This window comes from Dryas octopetala, chromosome 8, assembly GCF_963921425.1.
Source record: "Dryas octopetala chromosome 8, drDryOcto1.1, whole genome shotgun sequence".
In the NCBI taxonomy this organism is placed as follows: Eukaryota; Viridiplantae; Streptophyta; class Magnoliopsida; order Rosales; family Rosaceae; genus Dryas; species Dryas octopetala.
The window spans coordinates 3,765,993-3,780,004 of NC_141373.1; the positions used below are offsets into that span (position 1 = coordinate 3,765,993).

The window sequence follows — 14,012 nt, forward strand, 5'->3', positions numbered from 1 at the left end:
TGGCAGGCGGCGCGGCAGGGGGGGCGCGGCAGCGGCGCGGCAGGGGGGCGAGGCAACGGCGCAGCAGGGGTGGAGAGAGAGAGAGAGAGAGAGAGAGAGAGAGAGAGAGAGAAGAAGAAAAACAGTGGAGACTCGGGGGGAATTGGGGAAAGAAAGAAAAGGGAGAAAAAAAAAAGAAAGGAAAAAAAGAAAAAAAGAAAGGAAAAAAAGAAAAAAAGAAAAGAAAAAAAGAAAAGAAAAAAAGAAAGGAAAAAAAGAAAAAAAGAAAAGAAAAAAAGAAAAGAAAAAAAGAGAAAAAAAAATTAAAAGGTTTAGCCGTTTAGGGTAGATTGGAGTTTGGGGTCTTTGGTCCATTGTAAAGAAAATAAAATAGTTTGGGTTTTTATTTGGCTTTTTTAGAGTTTTATGTAGTTGTTTTTAAACCCTAAATTTGTAAACTCTAATATATTTCAATATAAAAAATAATTTAAAATACTCTAAAGAACCTAAACCCTAATATCATATACCATATCCTAGTTTGAGGTTTTTGGGCAATTGAAAAAAAAAATGATTTGAGATTTCGTTTGGCCGTGTTGGAGTTTCGTTTAATTGTTTTTAAACCCTAAACCAATAAACTCTAATACCTTTTTATATAAAAAATAATTAAAAATATCCTAAATGACCTAAACCCTAATATTCTATACGATATCTTAAATAATATAGAGTATAGATTATAAAGTATATAGAATTTAGTGTATATATTATAGAGTATAAATAATATATCAATTTTATTTATTCATTATACTAATTTTATTTCATAGTATTTGCCTCCAGCGCGCATTATATTCATCACATATCACATGAAACCTACCATATAATTTGATTTTTTTCAATGTTTTTTATCAATATAGTAGATAATATGTTAAATAAACATATTGTGAAGTTTCATTCAAAATTTCCGTATTTTGATAATAATTTCCATCGTTTCCGTCGAATTTTTGTCGAAATTTAAAAATCTTCGAAATTTCCATCGAAATTTCCTCGAAACCCGAAATTTTATTCCTTGTACAAGACTACAAGAAAAAATTACCGCGCTTCAAGCATTGTTTCGACCTGGGTCGTAAGTTTTGAGCTGGAACTGTGTATCTCTAAATTGGGCTGGGCCAATATATACTTAAACCACGCCTAATTGCAACTCCGCATGCTAGACGTAGGTCCAAGAGTAAACAATATATAACTAAGCTATTGGGCTGGTGGGTGTCTTTTTCGCCGACCCAATCCATTATCTACAATCTTGTATAATATGTAAGAGGTTTATTATCACACCCAAATCATGCAACCTGCAAATGTTGGCTACTTGATCTTCAAATTTCTCCTTTTTTAGTGGACTCGGGTTCGGAGGCTGGGGTGCCCATTGTGCTGCTGGGATAAAGTTACTTTTTTTTTTTTTTTGAAAACATTTCATTATAATATTTTTCTTTAATTTACTTCATGTAAAAGGTATTGAGAGGTGGAAGAGACAATAACCCTTGGCCATATAACATGATTACCAATTATCATGAATATTTCGAGTAATCAGTGGGAATACCGGAATACATATCTCGTGACTTATCATATTTTCATCGAGTATTGTATTTATTTTCTAATGACATTATCATAGTTTTTCCACCTATCGAAGTTATTTCAAAAATAAATATTTATGTTTTGATCCATATATAATAGTTGTTCAAAGTAGGATAATATGTGGAGAATTTTATTGAGATGTTGGAGAAAACTATATAGCTTTGTCTACTCGCCTTCAAAATCTTTTGTTACTTTCAAATCGAAATCAAAAGTTATCATCTGCTATAGTCGCTGCTAACTTTAAATACAAATAAGGAAGGCACAACTGACCAACCTTCAAATTCATTGAGGACAACAAAATTATATGTAAGATTGCCAACAAAAAATAAGAAATTATATGCTAATAATTGTTATGCATGTAAGACAAGTAGACAACATAACCTAATTGATAATGGAGATCAATGATTACCTTTTTTTAATGCGAGAACCTGATATATCGAACACAAGAAGAAGAGACCAAGTGCATACCTAAATAGACATATATTCTTAAGTAATGTATTAAATTGTATCAAAATGAAAATTTAAGGTTTATTTAGTTAAATTTCAATAACTACTAAGTAAGTTTTGAGTAACCGCACAATACATTTATCCAAATCATATAAACTTATTATACTCTAAAAGTTTTTGATTAATTACCTCTACTCTTAATTTTCGAATTACTCTTACTTCATAAATAATCAACTTAAAAATTAATGACGAGCAATTTTAAATAATTACCTATATCTTTCTTTCTTTCTCTCTCATCGCTCTCTTCTTATTCTCTCTCTTTGTCTCTCACTCTCTCACACTCTCTCAGCGAACTTGAAATCTAGTTGCATCATTACCAATTTATGAGAAGATAAAGTGAATTAATGGTGTGTTTGGATGGAGAAAAAAAACTTGGAATTTAAACAAAACTCAGCATTTAAGAAATTACATGCTCTAATTTCCTTGTTTGGGTCTATAATTATAGAATTTTGTAAATTCTATGTAAATTCTATGTGGAAAAAAACTTGGGATTTGAAGGTTGTAAATTCCAAGTTTAAATTCCACCTAAATTGGTGTCATTTTCAAAATTCTAATTTTTATAAAATAAAAAAAAGTCGTGGCATCACCTTGCCAATTAATTACAATACCACACCACTACCACCATGCCGCCGTTACCACCACCACCACTGCCACCGCCACTGCCATCGCCACCACCACCGCCACCGCCACCGCCATCACCACCACAACCATCGACACCACCTCCGCTGCCACCACCACCACCGCCACCACCACTACCACCGCCCACTGCCACCACCACCGACACCACCTCCGCTGCCACCACCACAGCCGCCACTACTGCCGCCACCGTCGCCGCCACTGACACCGCCACCACCACCACCACCACCATCGACATTGACATCGTCGCTGTCGCCTCCATCACCAGTGCCATCACCACCACCATCGCCGCCGCCGCTGCCGCCGTCGCCACCACCACCGCCAATGTCGCAATTGCCACCACCTCTAATACCCCAATTTTTGCCACCACCATTTCTCCCACCGCTCGTGGGCCATCACCCCTACTACCATCGTCAACTCATCACAAGCATCATTTTTATTGTTGCCACCATCACCATCACTCTTTTATAAAACTACTATAAATTTCGTATTTAAATTCTATTATGATTACATTTATCCAAACAAGAGAATTTACAAATTCTAGAATTTTAAATCACGTCATTTTTAATTCCGTCATTTGTGAATTCCTTAATAGTTTCAAACTACTTCATCCAAACGCACCATAAGAGAAAAAAATAAAGATGTTTTCGACTATAGTAGTGAAATTATTATTTTACCCTCAATGGACGTAACCCAATCAATATAACCTGGTAAACCACGTTCGTGATTATGATTTTACGGTGAATCTTTGTTGTTGCCAAATTTTTGGGAATCAAGAATCATCAACAACGTGATTAATAAATATGGTACATGTGTTACTCGAATACTTTAGACGTCAGTTGAGTCCAGAAACCTGAAGGTGACATCCGGCCCAGTTCAACTTGACTGGGCTGCAGCCCAATGTGTACTCTTAGTCTCAACAACACCCGGCCCAAAACTACCCTTTGTAACCCAGTAGCTTGTCACGTTTCCCACCTCACTAAACCCTTCCCCGCCATTACAGACACACTCTAACTCCCTCTATAACAATGCCGGTGACCTTGCGTCGCCTTCTCACCGCCACTCTCAGAAACCCCATTATCCTCTCTCATCCACGCCCACCTCTCTACTCCCGCCACGTACACCCTAACCCCTCATTCCCGTTCACCCACCCGTCACTCTATCACCGCTTCACATCCTCTTCACCCACCCAAAACCCCGAAGTCCCAAACCCACCGAACTCGTTCCGAACCCGAACCCCACTCGAAAAGCAATTCGAGACATGGGTACAGAAGCTCAAACCCGGGTTCGGCCCACCCGACGTCGACGAGGCCCTGAAGTCCCAATCCGACCCGGATCTTGCCCTCGACATTTTCAGGTGGACGGCCCAGCAGCGCAACTACAAGCACAACCAGGCCACCTACCTCACCATGATCAAAATTCTAATCAACGGCAAGCGGTACCGCCACGCCGAAACCCTAGTCGAAGAGGTAATTGCCGGAGCTTGTGAAATTAGCGTCCCGCTTTACAATTCCATGATCCGATTCTGCTGCGGCCGAAAGCTGCTTTTCAATCGTGCTTTTGATGTTTATAAGAAAATGTTGAATTCTGAGAATTGCAAACCCAATCTCGAAACATATACATTGCTGTTGAACTCATTGCTTAGGAGGTTTACCACTATGCATGTGTGTTATGTTTATTTGCGTGCTGTGCGGTCCTTAGAAAAGCAAATGAAGGCGTCCGGTGTGATGCCAGATACGCTTGTGTTGAATATGATCATAAAGGCTTATGCAAAGTGTCTGCAAGTTGATGAAGCAATTCAGGTTTATCGCGAAATGGGGTTGTACGGATGTGAGCCAAATGCATATACTTATGGTTATATTGCCAAAGGGCTGTGTGAGAAGGGGAGTGTAGGTCAGGGTTTAGGGTTTTACAAGGAAATGAAGGGCAAAGGTTTGCTGCCTAGCAGTAGTACTTATATGATTGTGATTTGCAGTCTCGCTATGGAACGGAGATATGATGATGCGAGAGAGGTTGTGCTTGATATGTTGAGTAATGCTATGTCTCCTGATTTGTTAACGTACAAAACGTTATTGGAAGGATTGTGTCGGGATGGGAAGGGTGTTGAGGCATTTGATCTACTGGAGGATTTCCGGAGGAAGGATTGTTCGATGGGTGAAAAGACGTACAAGAATTTGTTAAATGCATTGCATTTTGTAAATAGGGAGTAATTCAATACGTGTCATCTGAGTTCATCTCAAGACTTATATGCCTTATCCTTTTGGATTCATATATGATATCTGAAGTGAAATATCTATCTTATCATATGAGATGCTTAGTTTTGGTGATATGGTTAATGATGGTTTTATGTAGTTATGAGACCATGCCACAATTGTTCTCAAGATGTATTAGCATGTATGTTCTGCTTTGAGTCAGGGATTTCTCTTTGATCAATAATTAAGAAGAGTCCGGATTGCTCAGGCTGCTATGGATGTTAATTTAATAATCTCTGCCTTTCAACGAGGCACCAGAATCAGGGTATGCTTCAAGAACATTAACAAATAACTACATCCAAAATAATAGTATCAGAAGAAGACTTGAATTCCAATTTGGGCTACATTTAGAGAATAACAGAGTTTCCGTTCTTGCTGGTGGTGTATGGTAAACATGTCAATCTTTGCAGAGAAGATTTCAAAATTTCAAGATTATTGACTTGCTCTGTTTACACTGTTGTTGGATGGGAGTTGGAGCTAAGTGAAGTCTTTATGAGATGAAGGTGGCCTAACAGAGCCATCCATTCTTATTTTTATCTTGTCATGTCAACAGGTTGATAGTTGGATATCAAACCAACAGAATGCCATTTATTCAATTTGGCATTCTTGGACATACTTACGAATTTAATTTGGTCATGCTACTGAAATTTGGAGATTGTATAAGAAGTTGGTTGCTGCATGTACCTTACATGGCTTGAATACTGTTGATCAAATTTTTGTTCCCTGAAGAGGATGTTTGTAAGTTTATTTTCCTCTTCCTGTCTGAATGAATGAGCTACAAAAGTAATGATGTACAGATGTAGTGGATGTCAACATGCAACTTCTCAATCAAAGTGGAACTGTATCACTCATATTTTCAGCAAATATTTACTATAGCAACAGTTGTGCCTTGTTAGTTGTTATGAATTATGCTGACTGTAGAACATGGTTGAAGTGAAAATTTTCAACTGCCTTTTCGAAATAGTGTAAAGGTAATCTGACGTTTTAGACAAGTAATGGCAAATAGAATTGCAAGATTTTGTTTTTCCCCTTTGTTATTGTTAATAGTATTTCGAAGACAACAAGGGGGTTAGTTTTGCCTAGAATAAGGACTTAAGGAGTGGTTCGTCCAATTATCTTAGGCAAATTGGCTTGATCTTCGGAAGCTTGGGAGGCCACTGCAATATTCATATATAAAGAGTGAGGACGACTGTGAAGTTTCTAAACAATGAAATGAGACGCGTTTGTGACTTTTAGGAGATCGTGTATGAAATATTAAAGCACAAAAGAATCATCAAATATTACATGTATATCAAGTATATTGTACATATGATGAGTTCACATTATAAACATTGCAAGAAACTTTTATGAAATGGGTTTTTGACTTTTTTCTGTTCACCCTATCAAATATATGTGTTTGTGACTTTGTAATAAAGGTAAGAAAATTAAATTTACTTCTTACACAAATAATTAAACTTAACATACACAAAGAAAAAATTAATCATAATAAATAATAATTATTGATTTAATACTTCAGAAAAATTAGTAAATAATATGATTGTAAAAAAGATATAACTACGTATAATGGGTCTTTTAGCATTTAGCAATTACTAATTAGCATAACATAGATGAAAATGAGAGCCACGTAGGTCTAAAGAATGATATCGACGTGTTGATGACCAATGGAATGAGGATTTGAGAGGCATATAAGCCCACCAGCAACACTCGTCGACGCACACTCAGACGCTCGCAAAAATGAGTTCCGCTGCTATTCTCTCCTTCCTGCTTCTCTCAACCTTAGGTAGATCTCTCATCATTTACACTAACATATTAACTCCTGATCCCATGTCTATTCTAAAATTTCAATTTTACATTAGTGGCTTCTTGTTTTATTTATTTATATTAAATTTATATCCAGGTTTTGCTGAAAAGTCGGCCGATGTCAAAGAGTTACAGATTGGTGTGAAGGTAAATCACCCTTTTCTTTTTTCTCATTTACATCTTTTTAGTCCAAGTTGTAATCCAGAACGCTGTATTAATGGTAAATTATGAACAAACCCCTGGGAGATTTATATAGAAATAGCTGTTTGTTGATTTCGACATGTTTGCTTGTGTGGAGCAACTGCTTGGTTGAGTGTTAAGTTTCTTACTTACTGGGTCATTTCAGTTTTTGATGTTTTTGAAAATTATAATTTGTTTAGGACTTCTGGGTATTTATCGCTTCAGTTATTTTCATTGATTAGCTTTCTTTTTGGATCATTTTGGAGCGCTTGGTGTGTCCTATCATTTCTGTAAAGTACCTGTAATTTGCCTGACTCTTGTAGGTCTGCTGTAGACCATTTTGTGGTTCTTTGTGTGTGTCTGGAGCCTTGGACACTAGAGTTGGTGGGTTTGGTGATGCCATGTCTTAGTGGTCATGTGGAACTCTTCTTCATTCCCTCTCTACTCGTCATTTAATTTTGGAAACTTACCTTTATTTTGCAGTATAAGCCAGAATCTTGTGAGATGCAGGCTCGTAAAGGTGATAAAGTCAAGGTTCACTACCGGGTAAGCAGAATTTCTGGTACAGTTGGACTTTTGTTTCTATGATGGATGTCATGTAGTAAGGGTGATAGATATGTTGCCTTTAAATTAGTGCAATTTCTTGTACTCGGATTCAGATAATCGTATCATAAAATAAAAGTTGATCACCATTTCAAGCCTTGAAGTTCATATGCTTGTCAAACACCACGTTATTTTATGGTTCTGTATTGGTTTTAGTCTGAAAAACCTAAAGTATTATGAAAACACACCAAGAGTTTCTTGCTTGTGGTGTGTTGAACATGGATACAATTTGATCTTAGTGAGTTCCAGCTTTGAAGAAATTGGAAGCATTGCTTAATCACCCTTATAATTCAAATATTTTTACGATTTCTTGGAACTTTATATTTTTGTAAACTATGCTGCCTATTTATTACTCCTGGCATTGTATGTCTTTTTATATGTTTTGGTTACAAGGGGGGGCTCATACTCAGCTAAAGTGAAACCTAACAGCATTCCCCTGTTGAGCTTATGAAGCCCAAAAAATCACCTTCACTTAAGGTAGACATTTGAGAGAAACTAGTAACCATCTGATATCAATAAAGCTTCTTGTATACCTCTTGAGAATGTTCAGTATGCCTCCCATGTTATGGCAGATTTGATGTGACCATAGTGCACTTTGACATTAAACTCTCAGTTTTCTGCTTACCAGAGCTTTTTAAATTGGAAGCAGTTTTAAGCATTCGATATCTAAATTATGCTTACACTAGTCTAGTTGTCTTACTATATATTAGATTGATGAGCTGATCTCTCAGCCAATAAAGAAGACTGATTGACTAAAAACTTGTCTTTCACTTTTGCAGGGAAAACTCACAGATGGAACTGTTTTTGATTCTAGTTTTGAAAGGGGAGATCCAATATTTTTTGAGCTTGGGACTGGTCAAGTTATAAAAGGTGTATGGTGTGCTAATGACATTTAATTTTTTTCCAAATTCTTACCTAATTTTCTTATACTTGTTACAAATAAAAAATGATTGGAATGCAGAATAGTTTAAAGTCAAATCCATACTCTTGGCAGTGGCTTATATAGGGTGCATTAGACTGTTTATAGATATAAGCCTATCTCATTGTACTTTTGTCTTATAGCTTGTGTTTCTTTCAATTTGTAACTAATGCTGGGTTTCTAAGAATGCTTTCTAAATTGTCTTCACTGTGTCTTGATTTTAAGCATGTTGACAATGTTAAATTTGTTGTACAAAGATCTGCTTGGATCATTTTAGTAGCAGAATTGGATCTATAAGTGATATAAAGATTTCAGGGACAGTGTGTGTGCGTGTGCATTAGTGCGTGTTCTGAGACTGAGTATTCATTTTGTGATGAAGAGCTTGTGCATTTATCTATTGAGTCAATTGTCATGCAATTACGCCAAGCATCAAGTGTGATGGGTATGCTTCATGTGATCCCATGATAGCATTTTACTTGAATCATACATATGGCTTACATGGTGCAAGTTCTCTGTACTCTTAATAATAGTTAAGATATTTAGAGGTTGGGCTTATATTTTGTCATGGAATTGTATTGCTATATGACCTTGGCAATTGAATTTCAGCTCATGAAATAACTTCTCCTTTGCAGGATGGGACCAAGGAATTTTGGGAATGTGCGTAGGTGAGAAGCGGAAGTTGAAAATACCTGCAAAGCTTGGCTATGGGGAGCAGGGATCTCCACCAACCATCCCAGGTGATCAATTACTTCCAATTCTCTTGTGTCACACCTTTAGTTAATGCAAAGAATAAGTGTGTTAAGCATAAGAAAACTGAGGATGGCAAGATCCTCATAATTCTCTTTCCAGACAATAATGCTATAATATTCATAAACAGTTTAGATGAGTGAGTTTGTGGTTATTTGAACAATGCAGGTGGTGCAACGTTGATCTTCGACACCGAGCTGGTTGAAATTTTGGGGAGAACACCAAAATCAAAAGATGGCGAACTGTAGATGCGGAATGGTTCCTGTCTTGGCCTTCTTCTTCGCTTTTCATTTTTCACTTGAAGAAATTTCTTGTACCCAGGGACTTGGTCGGCCAAAAACGTTATTTTGCTTTATAGTCATTATCAGACTACACTGCATTTTTATTGTAATTTTGAAGTTTATGATAATGGTCTATGATATGGGCTTCACTACTATTATTTGAGTATAAGATTCAGATTCATAGAATGATAATATGACATAATCAAATTATGTGATTAAAAAAATTAAACTATTATCCAAGACTCGAAAAAGAAAAAAGAAAATGACAAAATTGTCCACCACCTGGTGCCAAGTGCAAACAGAAACAATTGTACAGATTTACACCGAAAGCCTTTTGCCCTTTTTGGAAGGCTTCCTTCCAAGTAAAGCAAACGCAATAGGATAGCGTGAATAGCGGAAGTACTTACTTTTACTGTTTTCAACCGCTTTTACCTTCTGGTAAAGGAATGCTGATTCACTGCGACTTTGCATGACTCACTCAGTCACTCAGCATAAAAGAACTAAAAAAGTTAACGCGACCGTGACAAACAAAACGACATGTAGTTCTAAGCCTTTTGGCATGCAATTTCAGCCGTTGGATTAGAATCCTCCCGACCCTTCATCCCATCACTGATCTCACACACACTTGATGACGCTCCCTTTTCTGCACCCAAAACCCTTGTAGAAGTCTCTAGAACTCGACGCACGCATAAAAAGCCTTCTCTTTCTATCTCATCTTTCACACACACAGAGTCAGTCAGACACAGTTCCCTATTTGCTTCTCAATCTCAGAGAGACTCTCTAGAATCGTCGTCAACTCTCTCTCTCTCTCTCTCTCTCAAAAAAATGGACGAGGACTTCGACATGCCAACAATGCCCGAAGGGATGAACGGGGACTTCGATCTTCCAGACGAGGATGGCCCCATTCTCAAGGTCGGTGAGGAGAAGGAGATCGGCAAGCAGGGCTTGAAGAAGAAGCTCCTCAAGGAAGGTGAAGGCTGGGACAACCCCAAGACTGGCGATGAGGTTGAAGGTGCGCTTCACTGTTCAATCATTTTTTTTTTTTTTGTTTGTTTTTGTCGTGTTTGGAATTGGAACTGACTGATTGATTGATTGGGGTTGTGGGTTGTGGGTTGTGGGTTGTTCAGTTCATTACACGGGAACATTGCTGGACGGGACTCAGTTTGATTCGAGCCGTGATAGGGAGATACCGTTCAAGTTCACTCTCGGACAAGGTGAGGGCTTTTTGGTATTTTCAATTCCGTTCTGATGAGTTTCCTAGACTTTTATTGTGAGCTGATTTAGATGGGAATTGAGCATTTGAGCTTAGTTGTTAGCTTAGTTTTTGCATACTTTAATGTAGTTTACAGACCACGAGTGCTTTTTCATCCACTCGTGTGTGGTAACTTTGGAATGGTTTTGTTCATGCTGACTGTGGCTCTTTAACTTAAGAATTATGTTTTATTAATGGGATTAATGGAATGTTATCGATAAGCAAGCTTAAATGGGCATTGAGAACATGTTCAGATTTTGTACTTAGTTATTGTCATAATAGATTGCAACAGTTTAAGTAGGAAACTTGATCGATCAATGCATAACCACTGTCCAAATTTTAGAAAAAGATTGATAATGTGTATTGGTCATATACCTAAAACTATTATGATATAAACCCACGCTACTGAGCAGGGAAAAATTGAGGGTTAGATCTCTTTCCAGGGTGAGCTACCTCTCACCAGGTGAAGTTTTTGATGTTTTGGTGCAGGACAAGTGATCAAAGGATGGGATGAGGGTATCAAAACGATGAAGAAAGGTGAGGATGCCCTTTTCACCATTCCTCCTGAGCTGGCTTATGGCGAGTCTGGATCACCCCCAACTATCCCTCCCAATGCCACATTGCAGTTCGATGTTGAATTGCTGTCATGGACAAGCATCAATGACATATCCAAGGACGGTGGAATAATTAAGAAAATATTGAAAGAGGGTGAAAAATGGGAGAACCCGAAAGACCTCGATGAAGTTATAGGTAAATTCATCTTTAATGCTTGTTTTTGTTGACTTGTGGACTATCTAATGAGCTTTGTCTATTAACTGCATTCCCTACGTGTTCTTTATGCAGTTAACTTTGAGGCTCAGCTTGAAGATAAAACAGTCTTTGCAAAATCTGACAAAGTGGAATTTACTGTCAAAGAGGGTATCATTTTTCGTCATATATGAATTCAAGTTTTCAAAGTATCTGGCTTTTAATGGACCCATAATCTTGTAAATACTGTAAACAGGTTATTTCTGTCCTGCATTGGCAAAGGCTGTTAAAACAATGAAGAAGGGGGAGAAGGTATTATTAACAGTGAAACCACAATGTACGTTGCCTTGAGCCACGAGCCTGACTTTATTAGAAGATTGGAAGTAACAATTATCATACAATTCTCTTCTAATTTTTATCTGCTTGTTGGTTCCAGATGGATTTGGAGAGAAGGGTAAGCCTGCATCTGGTGATGAAGGTGCAGTTCCTCCAAATGCAACTCTCCATATAACTTTAGAGTTGGTGTCATGGAGAACTGTCTCAGAAGTGACAGAGGACAAGAAGGTTATTAAGAAGATCCTGAAAGAAGGGGAGGGATATGAGCGTCCAAATGATGGGGCTGTTGTTCAATGTAGGTGTTTGTTCATGAATTTGGGATGCCTATTCTACAAACTATACCATATTTAAAAGATTTTCAATTGTATTTTGATTTTGTGCGTGGCAGTGAAATTGATTGGGAAGCTACAAGATGGCAAGGAATTTTTGAAGAAAGGTCATGCTGAAGGAGAAGAGCTGTTTGAGTTTAAGACAGATGAGGGTAATATTGCTGTGTAGTGCTTCTTTTTCCTTTGTTTAGGTTTTCTGGTATTCAGTCATGCTGAGAATTGATTTTATTGGACAGAGCAAGTCATTGATGGGCTTGATAGAGCTGTAATGACGATGAAGAAGGGTGAGGTAGCACTCCTGACTATTGCACCAGAGTATGCATTTGGCTCATCGGGGTCCCAGCAAGAGTTGGCAGTCGTACCTCCAAATTCAACAGTCTACTATGAGGTGGAGCTTGTATCTTTTGTCAAGGTGAGTAGATAATGCAGCTCAGATGATGTTAAGCTCGATGTATCCATTGGTTTCAGACGTATTGATTCTCTGCATTTTTTCCCTCCTCAGGATAAAGAATCATGGGACATGACTACTCCGGAGAAAATTGAAGCTGCTGGTAAGAAGAAGGAAGAAGGGAATGCTTTGTTTAAGACGGGTAAATATGCAAGAGCTTCCAAGAGATATGAGAAGGTAGCAACATGCATAGTCATGAACCTGATGATTTGACCTCTGCTCTTATCTCACTGAACCTTCTTTCATGCAGGCTGTGAAGTACATTGATTATGATTCTGCCTTTGCTGAAGAGGAGAAAAAACAGGCAAAGGTGTTGAAGGTTGCTTGCAATCTTAACGACGCAGCTTGCAAGTTGAAGCTGAAAGAGTATAAACAGGCAGAGAAATTGTGTTCCAAGGTCTGCAATTTTGACTTATGAAACACTTGTAAGGTTCCTGTTTTGTGGTTGACTTTTTATCTTTACCAATGGGAATGGGCTGTTTGTACACAGGTGTTGGAGATTGAGGGTAGAAACGTGAAGGCTCTCTACAGAAGAGCTCAGGCATATATTCAGCTGGAAGATTTGGATTTGGCTGAGATTGACATCAAGAAAGCTCTTGAAATAGACCCTAACAACAGGTTTTTGCTCCTTCGTGACTAATTTGTCTGGATTATCATTCCTGCCCTTACAGAAATTAGTTTCATGAAGTAAAAAACGTTTATTCCTGGTTCCTACGTTGAAACAGGGATGTGAAGCTGGAGTACAAGACTTTGAAGGAGAAGATGAAAGAGTACAATAAAAAAGAGGCCAAGTTTTATGGCAACATGTTTGCTAAATTGAGTAAGGTGGACTCTCCCGATTCCAATGTAAGTATCCTTCTAGTCAGGAGCTGATGGCAGATTAATTCTAGAACAATTGTCTTTGGGTCAATGTTGGTGGTTTCTGTGTTTGTTTGGTCTTGATTGGTTTTGGTTTTGCAGAAAGCAGTGGCTAAAGATGCCGAACCCATGAGCATAGACAGCAAGGCATAAGTGGAGTGCGTGCATAATCACATAATCTGATTTCAAGTTTCAACTTCCAATTGTGTCATTAAAAAGCAAATGCCTTAATGTTTTATTTTGTAGGACTACTTGGTCTTTGGCACAAAGAAGTTGTAATGGGTTTATTTTTTCTCCTCCAGGATTGTTGACTTGGAATTTTATCAGCAAAACATTAATCAATAGAGTATGAGGGGATTTACCACCTTAGTTAATGTTGCACTTACTTACCAAGCTTATCTTCCAGAGTCCTTGGTATGAAGCAACGGCTACTTAATTGAATGCATTATATATTCAAAACAAGATCATGTTTTTTAACCATTTTAAACTAACATTACGCTGTAGTGCTTGCTGAT

General features: G+C 37.8%; 3 protein-coding genes across 3 annotated transcripts; all 3 read left to right on the forward strand.

Moving 5' to 3' along the window:
• Positions 1–3,751: 3,751 nt before the first annotated feature.
• On the forward strand, positions 3,752–5,883 carry LOC147276137 (Tetratricopeptide repeat (TPR)-like superfamily protein). Its single transcript, XM_086254922.1, has one exon. It carries the CDS (start codon positions 3,774–3,776, stop codon positions 4,953–4,955), a length of 1,182 nt encoding a protein of 393 aa, XP_086111048.1. The 5' UTR covers positions 3,752–3,773; the 3' UTR covers positions 4,956–5,883.
• A 784-nt stretch (positions 5,884–6,667) lies between these two features.
• Positions 6,668–9,682, forward strand: LOC147276138 (peptidyl-prolyl cis-trans isomerase FKBP15-1-like). The gene is made up of 6 exons (XM_086253875.1): positions 6,668–6,777; positions 6,895–6,944; positions 7,461–7,523; positions 8,360–8,450; positions 9,132–9,236; positions 9,415–9,682. Exons 1-6 carry the CDS (start codon positions 6,732–6,734, stop codon positions 9,492–9,494), a joined length of 435 nt encoding a protein of 144 aa, XP_086110001.1. The 5' UTR covers positions 6,668–6,731; the 3' UTR covers positions 9,495–9,682.
• Positions 9,683–10,196: 514 nt separating this feature from the next.
• On the forward strand, positions 10,197–13,866 carry LOC147276139 (peptidyl-prolyl cis-trans isomerase FKBP62-like). The gene is made up of 13 exons (XM_086253163.1): positions 10,197–10,539; positions 10,655–10,741; positions 11,269–11,529; positions 11,623–11,697; positions 11,783–11,863; positions 11,963–12,157; positions 12,251–12,343; positions 12,428–12,603; positions 12,694–12,816; positions 12,890–13,036; positions 13,130–13,257; positions 13,365–13,485; positions 13,600–13,866. The coding sequence occupies exons 1-13, from the start codon at positions 10,353–10,355 to the stop codon at positions 13,648–13,650; spliced, it is 1,725 nt and encodes a 574-aa protein (XP_086109289.1). The 5' UTR covers positions 10,197–10,352; the 3' UTR covers positions 13,651–13,866.
• The last annotated feature ends 146 nt before the right edge of the window (positions 13,867–14,012 follow it).